Below are 21143 nucleotides of genomic sequence, written 5' to 3'. Positions count from 1 at the left end.
ATGATTTTAGTGCTATTCGCTTAGTTTTGGATTTAGCAACAATACATGCGCACAAGTATATTTAAAAATTAAGCATAAAATGAAATAATTTCTTATGGTGGTATCTTTGTAATGGAATTTGAAACTATTTTTAAGGCGCAGGTCGTTATACGCGGCTTGAAAAACTGTCTTTGAAAAGTTCCTTAACTATATTACCAAGCCTAACTATATAACCAAGAAGTAAAGCTTCTTGGGCCTAGTAACTGCTTTACTTTTGTAATATTTTTTCTTTTAGTATTAATAAATTGATTGATTGATTGATATTTTAGTGAAAACCGTGGATTTTATACTAAATGTACCAATATACGTATTTCTTAGAGTTAAATATACAGCGGAACATTAATTTTTTGGTGTTTCTATGCTAAAATTTGAGTATTGACTTGGTTTGTGCCATCCGATGCAGCTGGAAAACCTGACTTTGAACAACCCTTTATCTATATTTGTTGGTGTTGAGTTCGCGACGACCATGGTAACAATGGTCGACAATTATGGTTTTTATAGCACTTTGCAAATACCAAGTGGCATATAGCGATTGCAAATTCTGTCGGTCGGTCGGTCTGTCGGTCCCGGTTTTGCTAGTTTAGGCAATCCCAGATACGCTAGGACGACGAAATTTGGCAGGCATATCAGGGACCAGACCAGATTAAATTAAAAATAGTTGTTTCCCTGATTCGATCATCGGGGGGAAGTGGTGGGACGGTTAATTCAGAAAAATTAGAAAAAATAAGGCATTTTTAACTTACGAACGGATGATGAGATCTTAATGAAATTTGATATTTAGAACGATATCGTATCTTAGAGCTTTCGTTTTAAATCCCGACCGGATCTGTTGACATTGGGGGGAGTAGGAGCGGGAACCTTAAATCTTGGAAAACACTTAGAGTGGAGGGATCGGTATGAAACTTGGTGGGAAAAACAAGCACAAAGTCCTAAACACGTAACTGAAATAACCAGAACGGATTCGCTCTCTTTGGAGGAGTTGGGGGGAGGGTTAATTCTGAAAAATTAGAAAAAAATGAGGTATTTTTAACTTACGAGTGGGTGATCGGATCTTAATGAATTTTGATATTTAGAAGGACCTCGTGTCTCAGAGCTCTTATTTTAAATCTCGACCGGTATTAAGCCTCTGATTTTCCTTTTAAATTAATCTATTTATTCTTAGAATTTTGCTAGAGCTCATGCCATATGAGTTATTGGCACTTCCGACCTCGTCACAAGTACCATATGAGCTCTTAGCTCTTGTTAATCTTCAGGAACAAAATTACATTAAGTCGGTCCCTTTGTAATTTCTGAGTTTTATTGCATTAACTATTTTTCTTTTCTTTTTAGAACTTAGCAATCTTGACTGTCTCTCTACTCTCGTCGAAAGGAAGAACAAAATGTTGTTTTGGGTTGCTCTGTACTCAGTGTTAAGAATATTTATGAACTATGCTAAAGCTGAAGTATTTACAGCCCTAGTTGATATGGAGCCGTTAATAGACACAGAATCTGAACTGATACAACAGTTAAATAAATACATCGGAGTGGAAGAAGAGAGGCTTAACAGACTCAAAAAGTAAGTATTTTTCTTTTAATTAATTAGAAAAAAGGGTTTCTGAGAAAAGAAGCTTTTCAAAAGGACACATTAAAACCTAAGACGAACATAGTTCAAACTGATAACGGACAGAAATTATTATCAGTGAATAGATGAAACCTAAAACGAACATAAATTAGAACAAATAATCCAATGTAATGTAAAGATAACAAAGACGGCTATAGATGAATAAATAAATCCTAAAATGAACAGAAACTAAAGTGAATGATTAAGGTACAGTTGAAACGGTAAAAATCACCACAAACAGGAGTAGGACTACCGCCCCCTAAACCTGCTAATTTCGAGACCGATTATTATGCTTTACTGAAAACTATTTGCATAATTGTTTAACTATTTGTTTAATATTAAATATTAAAAGTTATATTAAAATATAAATATTTGCATTATTTGTCATAACATCAATAGGAATACAACGAAAAATCAGCCTATAATATTCTAAGGCTTCTCAAGTTTGCAACAAGATTGATGCTACACACCCTCCCTCCTGCTTAAACCCTATAAACAGCTCAATTGTCATTTTCATTTGATCAAAATCGGTATGAGTTTAGGACAGCTTGCATTATAAAAGAGAGAATGTTTAAAATGTATTAGTTTTCAGTAAAGCGCTCTGACGCTCTGGCAAAACTGCATTGTAGCTATATTTTAACCAAATACCAATGCTTTAGATACAAATTAGGGCCATATATTTGCACATTAGGGGGGGGGGGGTAAAGTATAGGGGTTCCAACAATTCTTACTTTATAATATGCAGAATAATTGTACCTAACACTTTAGAAATGCAGGCCCGATATACTTTACCCCCACCCCTAATGTGCAAATATATAGCTCAAATTTGTTTCTAAAGTATTATATTTTATCATACTTTGGTATTTTTCATTATGATTAACCTAAATTCAGTTCTTGAGTGCGTGCTAGCTAACAAGCAAGCACCGAAAATTCTTCCCTAAAATATTCTCCCCATAGTGTTTTTCGGTGCGTGTGTGTGTGTTTGGGGGGGGGGTCCAGAGGGTAAAAACCAGCTCCCTTCCCCTTTAACTGGTAGATAAACAGTTGGAGATTGAATTAAAATCGAATAGTTGTGGGCATCAAGCCATGGCTAATTGTAGAAAAAGCCAAGACAGATAGTCAGCCGGCTTGCTCTTACTGTTTCTTAGAGGGATCCCCGCTGATGGCTCTTGCTTCCAGTTGAAAAAAAGCGACTTGTGACTCTTGGGGTCGAGCTTTGCATACTCAGATTGTAGCGATGTCGAAGCATCGCAAGAGCGCTGAATACTGCGACTCAAATTAAGAATATCGTTCAGATGAGAGACAAAACAAGGCGATAGAGCAGCTGACTGCGCACCAAGAACTCCATTAATGGATAGTGAAGAAGAAAAGTTGTGAGGAGTATGAGCAAGAACTTGTCTGACTTTTCTCTTTGGCCCTATCATAAGACTTTCCGCTCTTCATTTCTTCATTGAAGAATAATTCTTTTAAGAAGAATCCTTTTCTTTGAAGAAGAATTCTGTTTAGCTGGATTGTTTAGAAGAGTCAACCAATATGGAGTTGGAATCAGAGGAAGCTAAACTACTGGAGCCGGTTGGACCGGAAGAAATATGGCAAGCCCTGAAAAGTATGAGAGAGAACTCAGTACCGGGGATCGACGGAGGGCCAATTAGGCTGTTGAGGTCAAGAGAATGGGTACTACCAGTGCTTGCAACGATATTCTCGGCAATACCAAGTATTCCTCAGTGGCTGCAAAATTGGCAGACATGGGATTATAATCCCATTATTTAAGAAAGGAGAAAGAAGCTTGCACAAGAACTACAAGGACAAAAGTCTAGGTTGTTCAATTAGTAATCACTTCTAAGTTTCAGTAAAAACAGTAAAAACCTTTAAGTTTCTTAAAAACATTTTTAGTTTTAAAGTTCCCAGTTTAATGCAAGTTATATATATATATATATATATATATATATATATATATATATATATATATATATTGATGTTGTGCTGAGAACGGCCCTTGGACATAGGCCCGAAATATTCACTGAATTGAATTCCACTGTCTTGAGAAAATTTTCCCTATTGTTTCTAAGTGTGTTTGTTTGTTATAGAAAGGCAGTGTGGTCTTTGTTGCTATTTATATACTCTTGAATCCCCTATTATTCTTAGATATAATGGTTTTTCGGGATGATTATACACCCCCTCTAACACACACACACATACATCTCTTAGCTAAGCATAAATATACTAGCACCAGAGCTGAAGACCCGAAAGAGTGAAAGGTCCCACATTGATTGGGCTGATCAACAACTCATTTTGTGTATGTTGGAGCATCTGTACTTTGAAAATGACAAAAAAAGAACATGGTCCGCCTTAATTATAAGCCATTCGATCCATATTTTATCACTATATATATATATATATATATATATATATATATATATATATATATACATATATATATATATATATATATATATATATATATATATATATATATATATATATATATATATATATATATATATATATATATATATATATATATATATATATATATATATATATATATATATATATACTCTTTTGTGTGTACCCCTACTAATTTAACACCCTCCTCCTCACTGCAATCAGGGAGGTACGAGAGAATACCCCTCCGAGATCCGTGATACTATCCTCTACCATAAAATGGAAAAACAATGACCTAAAAGTGAATCTTCTTGTGTTTTTGACCGCCCTTGGAGAAATCCTGTGACCACTCCCTAGTCTGTGTCCACCAATGGTCTAACGCACACATATCTAGTGACCCATAACTAGGTCGATTTAGTGGCATACTAGAGACCATTGAAAAGTGGCAGTGTATGTCACATACATTCCCGAAAATTGAGAAATATTTGCCATTTTGTTTGTTATTTCCTTAGAGATCCATGTATATTAGCATCTTGGAGTCTTTCCAGAATTTGCTACTGGAGAAATTGTCTTGGTTCTTGGACAGAGAAACCGTTGTCTGGTTTGAGAAAGACTGGCACGAAAATTCAGAGGTCACATAATTTTACCTACCTGTGCTTGATTTTTGTTCCTCATTTCTATTATTTGTCGTAGAAGATGCCATTAACCCCGTTATCTCTTCTTTTTTCTCGTTGACCAGGGTTTCCTCTTCAAGGGTTTATTCCTTCTAGAGGGGTTTTGACTGCTAGGGATTTTTTCTTTGTTAAAAATAGGGCTATAAATGTTATTAAAAAGGTAATTAAAAACGGATAAATCCATTTATTTAGACGGCGAAAACAGGGACAAAAGTCAAAATATTTCGATCATCATAGAAAGGTAGTTTGGTCTAAGAAAATGGTGCCTAATTTAAGGTGTTATGTCGGATTTATATATATATTAAATGAAAAAAACTAGTTTTTTTTAAACTGAAAGTAAGGAGCGACATTAAAACTTAAAACGAACAGAAATTACTCCGTGTATGAAAGGGGCTGTTCCCTTCTCAACGCCCCGCTCTTTACGCTAAGGTTTGACTCTTTCTCTCAATTCTACTTTATTAAACAGTTTTAAGTTTTAATGTCGCTCCTTACTTTCAGTTAATAAAACAATTTTTTTTATTTAGTTTCTGAACATTTTTGAATTAATGCATGTTTGATTTTGGCTCTTCGCACATAAATTATTAAAATGAAGTTTGCATATTAATTCCTTTTGATGGCTAAATGGCTTTCTCTTAGTTTTGATCAGACGATTTTGAGAAAAAAGGGATGGAGAAGGAGGCCTAGTTGCCCTCCTGATTTTCGGTTACTTTAAAAGGCAACTAGAACTTCTAATTTTTAAAGAACGTTTTTATTAGTAAAAAATATACGTAACTTAAGAATTAACTAACGTAACGAACTTCTATATTCGTATATTTTTATTATGTATATGAGGAGGTTTGTCCCCTCGATAATACCTCGCTCTTGGCACTAAAGCTTAAATTTTGTCCCAATTCTTTAAGAATGACCCCTGAATCAGAAAGGCCGCAGAATAAATAGTTGAAATTACTAAAAATACTTGCGTAATAATCATTAATAATATATAAAATATTTGCGTAATAATCTCTGTTTGTTTTTAGTTTTAATGCTGCTCCTTACTTTCAGTTGAAAAAACTTTCATATTTACTTTTTCATTGTTTTTTTAAATAATGCTACAAAATTCTGCGCCCTCTTCATTGAATTTCTCTTCCTCCATGACAAATTCCTCCAAGGAAATCTCCTCCCACGTAGCCCCTCCCCTAACCCCCCCCCCCCCAACCAAAAAAATCCCCCTGAAAACGTCTCCACTTCCTAATAACCATTACTGTATGTAAAAATTGGTCAAAGTTTGTGACTTGCAGCCCCTCCCCCGAGGACTGTGGGGGAGTAAGTCATCCCCAAATACATAGTTGTTATGTTTTTTGACTATGCTGAACAAAATGGCTATCTCAAAATTTGGTCCGTTGACTTTCGGGAAAAAATGAGCATGGGACTGGGCCTAGGTGCCCTCCAATTTTTTTAGTCACTTAAAAAGGGCACTAGAACTTTTAATTTCCGTTAGAATGAGCACTCTTGCGACATTCTGGGACCACTTGGTCGATACGATGAACCCTGGAAAAAAAATAAGGATAAAAAAAATAACACGCACCCGTGATCGGTCTTCTGACAAGAAAAAAAAAGAAAGAAAGTTCTACGTTTTTGTAGATAGGAGCTTGAAATTTCTACAATAGGGTTCTATGATACGCTGAATCTGATGGCGTAATTTTTGTTAAGATTCTATGACTTTTAGAGGGCGTTTCCCCCTATTTTCCAAAATAAGGCAAATTTTATCAGGCTCGTAACTTTTGATGATTACTATTGAGCCGGGTCCCTCTTTACGACAGTTCGTTGCCACGAACTGTTTATATATATATATATATATATATATATATATATATATATATATATATATATATATATATATATATATATGTATATATATATATATATATTTGGGGAAGATGGAGCTGCCGAGGCCAGGAGTTTTGGATTGGGTCAAAAGCTCCTGGATCAGAGTCACGTATGTGCACGGGTATATTTTCATTGTTCAGGAACCAATTTTCGTTTTTACTGAGGATAGGTCCTTTCTGTCGAGTATTTTATGCCAACAATGAAAAATATTGTTGAGATTTCTGCTCCCTAGGATCAAATCATGATCCCCGAAAACCATAGAAGCAAAGAAAAAGCACCAGAGTTGTCTTCAAAATCATCAGATTCAGGTGAGTATTCTTTGGTCGTTGTGAATCTGGTCTCTCCCAGAGATCGCGGTAACGAATTGTAAGTAAGGAGCTATTCGGCCTTATAGTAACCAAAACTCTAAAAAAAGGATTTTTCATAACGGTTATTACATCAAAAGAATTGAATTGTTATGCTGATTCATATCTATAAAATTCATTAAGTTTAATATAACACATCAAAATCTACGAGACTGAGAAAGTTTGCAAAAAGTTTTTCAAAAAACGGGAAACACCCCTAAGATCAAGCGATCTTCATGGAAATAACACCATCAGATTCAGCGTATCAGAGAACCCCACTTGTTTGGTTTCAAGCTCCTATGTAAAAAACTTGGGAATTTTTCATAACGGTTATTACATCAAAAGAATTGAATTGTTATGCTGATTCATATCTATAAAATTCATTAAGTTTAATATAACACATCAAAATCTACGAGACTGAGAAAGTTTGCAAAAAGTTTTTCAAAAAACGGGAAACACCCCTTAAGATCAAGCGATCTTCATGGAAATAACACCATCAGATTCAGCGTATCAGAGAACCCCACTTGTTTGGTTTCAAGCTCCTATGTAAAAAAATTAGGAATTTTATGCGGGGATGGGATTTTCCACAGGGAGAATTTTCTGGGGGGAATCTTCCAGGAAGAATCTTACACGGGGCGATGTATTTCTTTATATAATTTGAAAAAGGGTCATAAATCAAATTAAAAAAAAAAAATTCAACTGAAACTATGTAGCAAAATCGAAAATTGAAACGAACACAAATTAAACCGTATATAAGAGGGGCTACCCCTTCCTCGTCCCTCATTTTTTATGGTAAAGTTCGACTTTTCGTGGCAATTCTTTGAGACTAAGGCCCTTTGATCGTAAGGCCAATTGAATGAGAACTATTTTTGATGAACATTAAGGATTTAGCGTCAAGAGCGATGGATGAGGAAGGTGTGGTCCCACTCTGATATACAGAATATTTTCTGTACGTTTTAATTTTGCTCTTTTTTTCGTGGAAAAAACTGGTTTTTTTATATATTAAATGTAGGCTAATTAAGGAGTGACTCAGACCAATAGTAATCAAAGATTTTTAAATTAGAATTCTAACATCAATCAATACACAAAATATTTTTTTATGACTGATTCCAAATATAACAAAACTCATTAAGTTTCATGTTACACATCAAGGTACTTGTATGATAAACGCCCTATCGCTCAAGTTGTTCAATCATTGAACAACATTATAGAACCAGTTTTTTCGTTAGTTTCTTTCAGCTTAGCTTGAGACAAGACAAAGAGAAGTGACAAAGTAGATGGAAAATATATAATATGGGCTATATATTTTCACATTAGGGGGGGGGTAAAGTATTTGGGCAGTGTAAAGTTAAAAAGCAATTCTTACTACATAATATGCCGAATAATTGTACCTAACACTTTAGGCATGCAGACCTGCTATACTTTATACTTTAGCCCCCCCCCCCCGCTAATGGGTGAATATATAGCCCCAATTTATTTCTGAAGTATTAGATTGTTACCTTGTTTTGGTATATTTTATTAGGATTGAGTGCCATAGGCAGGGTGCATATCATACAAGTACCCACGTCAAACGCTACGAGCCTGAGAAAATGTGTCTGATTTTCAAAAAATACAGAAAACACCCCTAAAAAAGGAAAATAACCTTTATGAAAATCTTAGTGTTAGCATATTAGAGGATCCTAATATGCGATTTCAAGCTTCTATTTACGAAAATATGGAATTTTCCCTTTTTTTTCCAAGATAACTTCGAAGACCACACTGCCTTTCCACGACGAAAATATAACAGTTCAAAATAGGGATGAAACCTTTTAATTGACAGTGAAACAAATATAAAAATTTTTAACTGGATATATCGGACACATATACAGTGTCCATCGTGAGCAGTAAAGTAGTGTTTTACTGCTGATGATGGACACTTTATATGTGTCCGAAATATCCAGTTAAAAAATGTTGTATTTGTTTCACTGTCAATTAAAAGGTTTCATCCCTATTTTGAACTGTTATTTTTTCCCCAGAAGAAAGATTACAGATGTCCAATTATTTTTCATTTCAGAAGTTATGGCATCAAACTTACGGTTCTAAAAGATCGTGAAAGGGTTCATTCGAACGAGAAATAAGAGATCTAGAACCCTTTTAAAGTGACAAAAAGATATTGCTGCCTGATTTTGTGGCACCAAACTATGATTTTGCCCCATGGAGGACCTAGTTGCAATTGTTTTGAAATTTTGAGACAGCCAATCGATTTAAAAGTACAAAAAAAACTGTTTATTGAGTTTCCCAGTTGCGGAGCAAGTAATCCCGCACTAGTTGGGTATACGTTCCTGAAAAGTCACGTAATCCATACAAGTAAAGGTATTTTAGTGGGCGATGTCCAATATTTTTTGTGAACAGGACTTAATCACTTTTTGAAAATTATTTTTTTACTTAACCTATTGCTGGATTATTTGGAATAAGGACCTCTGTCAACTTTAAATTTGTTTACTTAAGGCTCGAGTCCTTTCTATTTAGATTAACTTAGAAAAAAAGCCCCTTGAAGATGCTTTAGACAGGTAAACTATGCGAGGTACGCCTAGTAGACGCGTTCTCGATCGTGAGGCGTAAATTGGTATCATATACTATAGTTGTCGGCAGAGTTGTCATGCTAGGGGGGCACCCCTCTCCCAATGTCTCATCCAGTCGTGTGAAAAATTTTAGTTGGTAAAATAGTGCTCTAATTTCTCTATGTCAATCGACAGAGAACAACAATTTAGGTGATTTTAATTGCAATATCACCCAAATCACTTGGAAAAATGACCAACAAGTCGATAAATCTATCGCCCCTCTCCGCTAACATTTGGCTTGTGACACCTCTGGTCGGTGCCAGACGAAGTCTACGGGAATTTATTGTTCGCAGTTCTTTGGCCCAGTCCGTTATCTCCGTGTTATTGCATCATAGAGTAACTCTTCTACGGTTGTCACTAATTTGGAATTTATTATTTTTTTTAAGCCTTTATCTTACCCTGATATTGTAACTCAGATTCCAAAAACACAAAAAAAATAAAAATAATAATGTTAAGGTAGGCGATACTAATATTCTTCGTTTATTCATTGTTTTTATTTTTCATACTTTCTCTTTGGCCACTCAATTTAGTATGGACAATGAATATCTGCTTCTTTAGATATTTTTGCTCCCTGCGTTAAAGCTTTCCCGTCTCACCTCATTATATATAGGGCACTTTATCTGCAACTGCCATTTTATATATATATATATATATATATATATATATATATATATATATATATATATATATATATATATATAAGAAACTGAAGATTAGAATTAAAGTCCCGACAATTGATGGCCCACAAATTTCGGCTGTAGCAGTTCCAGTAGAAAAGGGCATACGGCAAGGTGCAGTTTCTTCGTTCGCAGTTCGTGGTAACGAACTGTAGTAAGGAGCGACCCGGCTCAATAGTAACCAAAACTCTAAAGAATGGAATTTTGATACCAATAGCTACATCAAAAGAATCGCATTTTAATGTTGATTTGAAATATATAAGTTTCATCAGGTTTTTTACTGTTTTAAAAAGTAGAGTTAAGAGAAAGAGTTAAACTTTAGCGTAAAGAGCAGGGCGTTGATGAGGAAGCAGCCCCTTTCATATACGAAGTAATTTCTGTTCTTTTTAAGTTTTAATGTCGCTCCTTACTTTCAGTTAAAAAAACTTGTTTTTTTTATCTAATATATAGCAAAGAACCAGTAGGAATTTGTTTCGTCATTTAGTTTACAGTTGCCTAATCCTTTGGTTTCGAAACAATACAAAAGAACGTGTCGGTTCAAGTTTTTTCACTTTCGTTTTGCACGTGTTAACAAACTGGCTGATAACGAAATTCACTCTAGTATAAAGTTTTAGTTTTTTTTTTCTTTCACAATCTTTCGTAGCTGTATTTCCTCAAAACATTAGTATCATATTCCCGCTGTTTCTTCCCTCGCCCCTTGAAAATATTTTGTGACACCCCTGACATTTGGCTGCCTGGATTTATGTACTCATTGTGGTTATGTTGCGGGGGCAATAGTTTGATATTTTTTTTTCTGTGTTTGCCGTCAATTTCATTTTATTGCAAAAAAGTGGTAAAGGCCTAACCCACACTAAGAAAATTGTGAATCTCTGACTGGATTGATGGGTATGATGTAACAACTCGGAAAGAGTGCCAAGAAGGATGGTGTTAGCTTTTCTTTGAGCCAGAGCCTACAGTGTAAAAGCTAGGTTTTATTTGCTGTGTCAGAAAGGACTATCTGAAGCTGTTTCGCCAAGCCTCTGTTTCTTCGAGCTATGTTTTTGCTCTCAAATAGAAAGCAATGTCTAACCAAGCAGCAGTTTCAAATAGAAGCTATACGAACTATCAAGTGCTTCAGATGTGTGGCGATTTCTTGGCGCCGTAAAAAGATATTTTCATAGTATCTTAAATAGAACAAGAGCTAAGAGCTCATATGGCACTTGTGACGAGGCGAGAAGAGCCAAGAGATCATATGGTATGAGCTCTAACAAAATTCTATGAATCAATAGATTGATTTAAAAAGAAAAATAAGAGGCTTAATGCCGGCTTTAATGCCAAGATTTAAAATAAGAGCTCTGAGTCACAATGTCCTTCTAAATATCAAAATTCATTAAGATCCGATCACCCACTCGTAAGTTATAAATACCTAATTTTTTCTAATTTTTCCTCTCCCTTTAGCCCCCCAGATGGTCGAATCTGGGAAAACGACTTTATCAAGTCAAATTGTGCAGCTCCCTGACACGCCTACCAATTTTCATCGCCCTAGCACGTCCAGAAGCACCGAACTCGCCAAATCACTGAAACCCTCCCCCAAACTCCCCCAAAGAGAGCGAATCCAGTACGATTCTGTCAATCACGTATCAAGGACATTTATTTATTCTATCCACCAAGCTTCATCCCGATTCCTCCACTCCAAGTGTTTTTCCAAGATTTCCCCCTCCAACTCCCCCCTATGTCAAAAGATCTGGTCGGGATTTGAAATAAGAGCTCTGAGACATGAATTCCTTCTAAAAATCATATTTCATTACGATCCGATCATCTATTCGTAAGATAAATATACCCCAATTTTCATGTTTTCCAAGAATTCTGGTTTCCCCCTCTAACTCCCCCGAATGTCACAGGATCTGGTCGGAATTTGAAATTAGAACTTTAAAGCACAAGATCCTTCTAAATATCAAATTTCAATAAGATCTGGTCACCCTTTCGTAAGTTACAAATACCTCAATTTTCAAAATTACCCCCCCCCCTCCCCAATTCCACCAAAGAGACCAGATCCGGTCCAGTTATGTCAGTCACGTCTCTTAGACATGTTTCTATTCTTCCCATCCAGTTTCATCCTGATCTCACCGCTTTAAGTATTTTCTAAGATTCCCGGTCCCGGTCCCCAACTGCCCCCCCCCCCCAATTACGCTTGATCCGGTTGAGATTTAAAATAAGATATCTGAGTTACGAGGTCCTTCTAAATATGAAGTTTCATGAAGATCCGATCTCTCCTTCGTAAGTTAAAAATACGTCATTTTTTCTTATTTTTCAGAATTACCATTTTTCCCACCATGTTTCATCCCGATCCCTCCACTCCAAGTGTTTTCCAAGTTTTAGGTTTCCTTCTCCTAACTCCCCGCCCCCGTCACCAGATCCGGTCGGGATTTAAAATAAGAGCTCTAATACCCGATATCCTTCTAAACATCAAATTTCATTGAAATCCGATCACCCGTTCGTAAGTTAAAAATGCCTCATTTTTTCTAATTTTTAAGAATTAATTCTAATTTAATCTGGTCCGGTCCCTGATACGCTTGCCAAATTTCATCGTCCTAGCTTACCTGGAAGTGCCTAAAGTAGCAAAACCGGGACCGACAGACAGACCGATAGACAGACCGACAGAATTGGCAATTGCTATATGTCACTTGGTTAATACCAAGTGCCATAAAAATTTACAGCTCTAAAAAAAAGCATTTTGCCAAGGGTTCGTCAGTTCTGTCATCTACTTTTACAAAAAGTCATTTCTGTTTTTGATTTTGCTTAAGTTCGTTTTTTCAGTGTTTGGGTTTGAGACTGAGGCAAAGGGGTGGTATCGCATGGCCACTCTAAACTTTAATAGTTTATCTCGTTGCTAAAGAAATTAGAGGTTTGAGCTTTCTTCGTTCTTAGTAGTGATTAAAGAAAGTTTGCCTATGGCAAGAAAATTAACACCGTTCTATACACCGTCTTGGCAAGAGCCTTAAGTCAAGCTAAGCTTAACCCCTCGGAGCCCTGGTGGACGTATATGGAATCAGTGTTTTGTATGAAAATTTGTTCACGAGGAACGCTACCATCTAAATATTAAGGGGTTGACAAATTCTTTGTTTTGTTGAACTCCGATGAAAAATTGGCTAACGACTGGTCTAAAAAATGAGCCAAGTCACGATTCATTGCAAAAGCAAGTGTTTTCGATGGCAATTTTCGCTCACCATCAAAGAGAGAAGCTTTAAATGAATAGATTGCCACAGCTCCAAAAAACACCAGACTAAATGCATCACGAAATTCTCTTGATTGAATCTATTAGCTCCTGCGAGCGACGTCAAAGGTAACAAAAGAAACTGTAGTGGAGCCTGGCCACGTCAAATCTTGAAATATTGGTGGCTTAGGAAGTTCAGTACCACGTGGCATACTCCGTTGCTAGGTTTTACCAAGCGACTAACTATCGACTGATCAGCCTGACCAATTCAAGGTTTAAGAATTCTGGATTTGGGGCTAGTTGGGGATGCCTGCATCCCGACACAAGAAAGGAAGTAAGTAAACTTCGTCCCACTCGAAGTGAAAGTTATGGATGTATCGAATTCGCAGCTTTAATAAGTGAGCCAAAGAATTAAGATTCGAGGTAGATTTCTTAATGGGTTGTCAAGCACAAAGGATTATAAGAGTTGAAATATAATGTTTCTATTTTGAGGCTATGAGTAAAAATGATCTGATGTTTGAAGATTCTTTGCAAAAGTTCTGGTTTAAAGCTTAAATTACGCATGATGAGCAAAACTTGAAGAACCGGTATTTCCAGTGTTATAGGTTTATTGAAAAGTCAAACTTAACGAAAGCACTATCATTGAGCCGGGTCGCCTCTTACTACAGGTCGTTACCATGAACTGTTTGATAAATGCAAAAGAAAGAAAGAAAATGAAGCCATTAAGAGGTGCAATGCCGAGGAAAAATAAAAGACCAAATATATCAATTAACGCAGAGGTGGTTTTAGGGGAGGGACAGAGGGGGCACTTACCCCGAGCGCATAAATTTAGGGGTGCAAAATTTCAAAAAAATAATCAAACTGTTATAATCTTTTTGTATTTTGGAAATTTATTTTTGTTAAATTAAAGTAGAGGGCGTAGTTAATAAATGAAAATAATGAATAAACTATTAGTTGATTTATAAAATAAAAACACAACTAAAAATTGAATAATAATAATAATTATAGTAAAATAACTGACAATAATTAAGTAATATAAATAATAAATTAAAAGATAGTTACTTTTTTAAATTAATTAATAAATTGAAAATAATTTTGGTAATAAATGAAAAATTGTTAAAATTTGGCTCGAAAACTTTGTAGGAGAAAGGGGGGAGGGTGTTAATCAAGATTTAGTCCCGGGCATAAGAGGCCAGAATTACCACTTGAACAAATACAGCAAATGCAGTTAATTTTCCCATAACTTGGCTCTTATCTCAAGTAATAAAAAGCTATTAATGTATGACAGTGTTTCTATGAAATTTTTATGGGTTATTTTCATATTTAAATTCTAGAACAAAAAACCGTTCCTGCGACCAGCCTAAAAACCTCCACATTTGAATAAAAGTGTGAAAAAGTCAAGAGACATCTCATGAAATGGATTTTGTTGTGGTCATTTGCAAAAATTTAAGTTTTCGAAATTTTGAATCTTGAGGAGGTTCCAAAACTACTAAAAGATATTTATTCGTCATAGAAGAAGTCTGAATCCACAAAAAAATGAAATTATATTTATAAGAAAGCCTATTATAGGTATTTCAATGAGTATTCAGATCTTCATAAAGAAGCAAGCCAGGATACGACCAAATATCTTGAAAATCCCATAAACGCTTATCTGCTTGTCAAAAGACTGACAGCTGACTGGAAAGAAGTAGAAAGCACTATGCTCCAAAATCAAGCCTCAGGTAAGTCTATATTTTAGAGCAAAAGTTTTGTTTTTTTGTCTGTTTTTCGTTTTTAGACTCTAAACTTATTTTTTCGGTTTTAGGAAAGAATGAAAAGGGAAAATAAGCAATGTTACAGTTTAATATTACAACTAAAAGACTAACGTCTACATAATTGTGTACAAAGGGAGGGGGTGGATGGAAAATGTTCCCCTGAGAATGGCCCACGGGATGAAAAGACCAAAAATTCTGCCTTTAAAATAAGTTAGTTTTGTGCTCATGTGTATTTCAGGGAAAAATAGTTATGCCTCCTCTCCCTCTGTGGGCTAGACTTGTGATCACGTATGAATTATATTATCTCACTCAGACTTTTTACTGTACGGGTGTTTAGTTTCGTTTTTCTCGGAGATAACTTTCTTTTTAAATTCCTTTCTTACTTTCAAGAATTACTTAGTATAAGGTTGAAATTTGAATGTAAAGCCGCATCGTGACAAGAATAAGCAACCGATCAAAATACTTCACATGGTTAGTGTTATGGCGAGAGGTTGATCCTAGGGGATTCAAAAAAGCCTCAAAATGGAATAAAATGTGCTTCTTCATTATATAATGGCTATATAAATACCATTCAAAAAATTAGACCCCCCCCCTCTGTAACCCCAAAACGAGTCAGAGTTCTCCCAAATTCTAATCCATGCTAGTGTACAAGCTCGGGTCAATCCGTTCGACCCATATTACGCATATTTTAAGTGCTGGGTCTCTTGTCTCAAGGCATTCCAAAAAGTCCTTATAATATTCTGACTGTTGTCTTGAGGCAGTATTCAAAATACGTTTCAAAGTATTCAAAATACGTTTTAAAGGCTTGATATGTGTTTCTTGGGGGGGGGGGCTGGTTTTTCAACAATCTGGGCCTGGGGGATGTACGGATATGAACAATCGCCCTGATGCACGCACCTGATAAATTTGTAATTTTGCTAAGAAAAAGGGAGAAGGATTTCAGTTTATAAACGATGCAGTATGACCATTTTACCTCGGAAGATCCGGAAGGAAAATGGCATTTTGTATGCAATTTAGTGTTGTTTATAGTTTCCAACAGTTCGGGGTAAAGAGCTGTTTGCAAGGAATCACTAAATCCAATAGTAACCGAAAATCTAAAACGGAATCTTGATACCAATATCAATAGAGTTTTTATGCTGATCCTAAATACTTAAATTTCATTAGGTTTAATGTTACCCACCAGAAACTGCGAGCCCAAAAACATTTGCCTGATTTTTGAAAGGGGGGGGGGGCTCCTCCACAAAGTCAAGGGATCTTTATCCGGAAGGAAAATGGCATTTTGTATGCAATTTAGTGTTGTTTATAGTTTCCAACAGTTCGGGGTAAAGAGCTGTTTGCAAGGAATCACTAAATCCAATAGTAACCGAAAATCTAAAACGGAATCTTGATACCAATATCAATGGAGTTTTTATGCTGATCCTAAATACTTAAATTTCATTAGGTTTAATGTTACCCACCAGAAACTGCGAGCCCGAAAACATTTGCCTGATTTTTAAAAGGGGGGGGGCACCTCCACAAAGTCAAGGGATCTTTATGAAAACCACAACATATTGTGGTATATTTGAGATAGCCATGGCGAGGGTTGAGGAAGGGTTAGGCCTCCCCCCTCATATACGGAATAAATTCTATTCGCTTTAAGCTTTCATTCTGCTCCTTACTTTCAGTTGAAACAATTTATTTTTTTATTCAACGTCTGGTACAAATCTTCAAGATTTGTTCAATTCCACTGCTCTGATTCTCTACAATAATCTTTCAAACAGGAGTAACTTTTACTTGCGATATATGATTATCAATAATTATTTTGAGCGTTTTACTGCCGATGATCATTATTGACAATGTTTTTTGAGATTTGGCTGTTCTTCACCTCGAGGCATAGTTAAAGGTGAAAGTAAATTACGTAGCCCTAGTTTTTTTTCGTTAAATGTTAATTTCTCTCAACGGGTGAAAACTGCAGTGAAAAAAAAAATGATTTTAGAAGAACTTAGTTCCAAGAAAAGGCGTGAATTTGACTGAATTTGAATGATATCTTCAACTAAGTACTTGGTGATATCTGTGCTCTGTCAGAAACATACAAATAGCTCATGTGATAAAATAAATGAAATAAAATCTACGAAACAAAAACTATATTTTCAGGGGCGACGGCAGAAAATTTCCCGGGGGCGGACGCCAAAATAGCAGTGGTGGTTGAGCGACGGAATATATTTCAGGATATTTTTCTCGTAGGAATAAGTTTGTTTTTAAATACTTTTAGGGAAGTAATTTCAAGTAAAAAGAGTAACTAAATTGCATGCAAAATGAAATAAAATCCCCTTCAACCGGCCTGAAAGTTTCAAATCAATGCTCTTAGCTGTTCTGCGGCATTGCTGATACGCTCTTTTGATAATATACTTGGCGCATTTTCGTCACTCTTGGGACAGTTCCGCTACGCTTGTAACGCACCACCTGGTGTATATGATTTCTGGGAGTGAGCTTCCCCTCGGGATCTGAGCAGAAATTGTCTTGTATTCCTGTTCCGTGATTGGAAAAGTTTTTTTTTGTTGTCCTATCGTAAGTTTAGTAGAATTGTACGTACTTGTCTTATAGCCACGCCTCTCAATTTCTGTTGAAAATGGAACTGTCAGGTTAGGTTAGGAAACTACAATATTAGCTTTGTCTCGGTGGGAAACTACATTGTAGCTATATTTTATTTAAATATTTAGTTGGTATTTTGGTTGGGTCAGGTTAGTTTAGGCTACGTGTTTAATATAATGCGAACTGAGTACCCCCCTTCCACAATTCTTTGTTGTTGTTTTCATAGTTTGTTGATAAATTATTGTATTTTCATCATATTTTGTTTTATTTCATTAGCATTAACCAAACTTCACTTTTCGACAGAACTTGAGTGGGGTCACTTTTCGACAGAACATCAAACACAAGTGCGGAATTTATATAAATATTCGACATGAATGGGGCTTGAACTCTCGGCTTCCCTGAAGCTGGGCAGATATTTCAGGGAACTGAGCTACGACGGAACACTGCTCTCTATGAATATGGGGTGGGTAAATTATAGAAATTTCTGACAGTTCAAATAAACATTTAGACTTTTTGTCTAGGTGATAAGTCATGTACTCTGTATGAAATAGAATGTTGTTTCTCGTGTTTGATTTTCTTATCTAAGTTATTTGCACGAATGATCACACCGAGAGAATTTATCACGAAGAGATAAGTTGATAAGAAAAAATAGATTGTAACGATGTCCTATTAACCTTTTTTGTTGATATGTTATGGCGGGATGGATTATAAGACGCAAAGATGGCTAAAACCCAAAATTGCTCTTACGTAATGATAGTCATGATTTGTCCTTAATGTTTTCTGTCCTTCTCCTAGGGGCATTCTAACGTGTTTGACGATGCCAAAGGTAACTTTACACGCTGCTATATATGTTTTTGAAACATCATCTGTTTTTTTTTACGTCAGCCTTGCCGGCTGGGTATAACCATAGGCCAAATGCGTAAAGGGTTGATTAGATCTTGTGATCTGAAATAGAAAATGGTCGTTTTTCACTCTGCTCGTTTTTAGTGTTTCAGTAGTAATTCTTTTCAATCAAAGCATATAGCGTTTTATTTAAAGACTTAAATTTCCTTAAAAATACATCTCATTGAGATTCAACGGATCTTGTTTTTCAGAGAGAACGTTTGTGCAATTGCACAAACTTAATTTACAAACTTAAATTAACTTAATTAGCAAACTTAATTTACAAACTTAAATTAACTTAATTAGCAAACTTAATTTACAAAATTAAATTAACTTCATTAGCAAACTTAATTTACATTAGCAAAGAGTGTCCAACTAGCAAACAGTAAGCTTCGTCAGTAATTTGTTGCCTCCTTTTGCTCGCTCGGGCCTTAGCCTCCGTACACTTATCATTGTAACGACATATTTCCAGTTTTCTGGTTTTCTTTATTTATTTGGTTTTTCGTATTTTTATAGCCTATATACCTTTTCATGGCTCAAAAATTATTACAAATAAGGGATGTCTGAAAAGCCACAATTGCAGATGAGTTTAAGCAAATTCGCTCAATTAAGTGATACTAAGACTTCAAACAAACATAACTTGTCCCGTATGTGCAAAGGCCTTCTGCCATTGGCCCTTCTTCCTGGTAGGTTGTGCGAAGCTATACACCACTGTACCGATATTAATGACGCTTCAAATGAAGTTTTACTCGATACCATTTTAGCCATTTTTTTCGCCAAAACTATTGTTTCGGCTCATAGACTGATAGAAAGCAGCCCTCTGCTGGGGTATAATTTCTTTTTTTTTACTTAAAGGACACTAAAATTGTTCATATTCGTTCAGATGAACCTCTCCCGACATTCTACAACCAGTCTTTCGATAGAATGACCCCCTAAAAAACCTCATGCATTGCAATACTTTTCGGAAATAAATACGAAATTTCAAAGTTTTGAAGATAGGACCTCGAAACCTCTTCCGAAGGATTCTCTGTGATGCTGTAATGGTGATGTGTAATGTTCATAAATATTACTATCTTTTTTTATGTATCCTGCCTTCTAAAATCATTATAATATTCTCAGGCTCATAAATTTTAAATGTCTGATTTTGAAGCTTAATGTCTGTTACATATTTGAAATCGCCATAAAATGCCAATTCTTTTGATGCATAAAATTCTTAGCAAAATTCTATATCTTAGGGATTTACTAATGGCTCGAGTCGCCCCTTACTTTTTGTTTGGTACCATGAATGTATTGGTCCATGTGTTAATCTTGGCTTACTGTGTATAAATTTTAATCCGTTTCGTCCCTCAGTAATTGTCAAGAACATAACAGAATTCCGAAATGTGCTACGATTCCCTAGTGAAGAAGATTTAACCGGTGCTGCTGTGGCGTTAACTAGACTGCAAGACACGTATAAACTAGATACAAAAGATTTGGCACGAGGAGAAATATTGGGGAAAAGATATACAAGAAGTTTAACAGGTATGTCAGAGCTATTTATTTCTTACAGTAGTAAAACGATTTCGAAGTTGACAATTTTTGAATAATTTATTGTGTTGTGTTTTATCCTAAAATACCTCTAATCGAATTTGAAGAATGGTTTAGTTCTTTCTTGTATCAATGACCCCAACGATTAGTTATCATAAAAATAATTATCTTATTATTCCTTAAAAAGTAATATTCGAAGCACTGGAATAAAAAAAAGGTCTGTTTTACTGCTTTGGTTTTCTATAATTGGCAAAAAAAAGGAAAAAAGAAAGGCTTTGAAAAAAAAGAAAAGAAAATCGTTTGATTGAGGCTTATACAAAATTTAGATAAGAGGAGCAAGATTAACTTCAGCCAGATGAGGGAACGACGACGTTGACTTTTTGTCATAGGTTATTTCTTTTCTAGGAATTATCCATATCATTGATTTTATCTTGAAAATGAATATAAGGTAGCAATCTTTTCAGTTCAAAAATAGAAAATCTTCGTGTACGTATCCTACAGTATGGATCGACCCAGGTCCAAGCTTTATTAACTGAAGGAGAGGGGCTCTGGTTTTTAACCGGGGAGGGGCAAGTTTGATGGGGAATGTCCTTTCAAGGCGGGCTGGAGCGTTTTTCACTCTACAGTATTTAAGATTTTAGCTCTCTGTGTCTGAGTTGTTCCATTTGATACTTCATTCATTTATCTATAGCATCGTTTCCTAACTTTTTTTTTTCGTCACGAGCCTCAAAATAGATAGAAAATAAAGTGCAACGTTTGAAATGAAATTAGTTTGAGGCACCGTCACTATTATTAGACTTTACATTGATGCCTAAATAATTCTCATTTTTACCTTTCCTATCAATAATTTTACTGTATTTTAATCCCGTCGCCATATATTCTATTATAGCATCAAATTGCTTACAAGCGAAGTTTTAAATAAGTTGACTATTATAAACAATTTCAAACAGGTTTATTTCCAAATTTCGTATGTACACATTTTATTTTGTTAGTAGTCTCTGTTCTTTTACTAATTTATTCTTTTTCGCAGT

The 21143-nt window shown here is 35.4% G+C and overlaps 1 protein-coding gene across 3 annotated transcripts in view; it reads left to right on the top strand.

Moving 5' to 3' along the window:
* Positions 1 to 21143, top strand: part of LOC136042083 (prolyl 4-hydroxylase subunit alpha-1-like) — a 122345-nt gene that overhangs the window by 9445 nt on the left and 91757 nt on the right. For all 3 annotated transcript variants that reach the window (XM_065726979.1, XM_065726977.1, XM_065726980.1), the window contains exons 2-4: positions 1369 to 1594; positions 14948 to 15099; positions 19936 to 20106. In XM_065726979.1, coding sequence (XP_065583051.1) covers positions 1369 to 1594; positions 14948 to 15099; positions 19936 to 20106 — 549 coding nt within the window. The remainder of the gene's footprint in view (positions 1 to 1368; positions 1595 to 14947; positions 15100 to 19935; positions 20107 to 21143) is intronic.

The sequence above is a fragment of the Artemia franciscana genome, unplaced genomic scaffold (assembly GCF_032884065.1).
Source record: "Artemia franciscana unplaced genomic scaffold, ASM3288406v1 PGA_scaffold_62, whole genome shotgun sequence".
Lineage (NCBI taxonomy): Eukaryota > Metazoa > Arthropoda > Branchiopoda > Anostraca > Artemiidae > Artemia > Artemia franciscana.
This window is presented reverse-complemented; position numbering and strand designations above follow the sequence as displayed.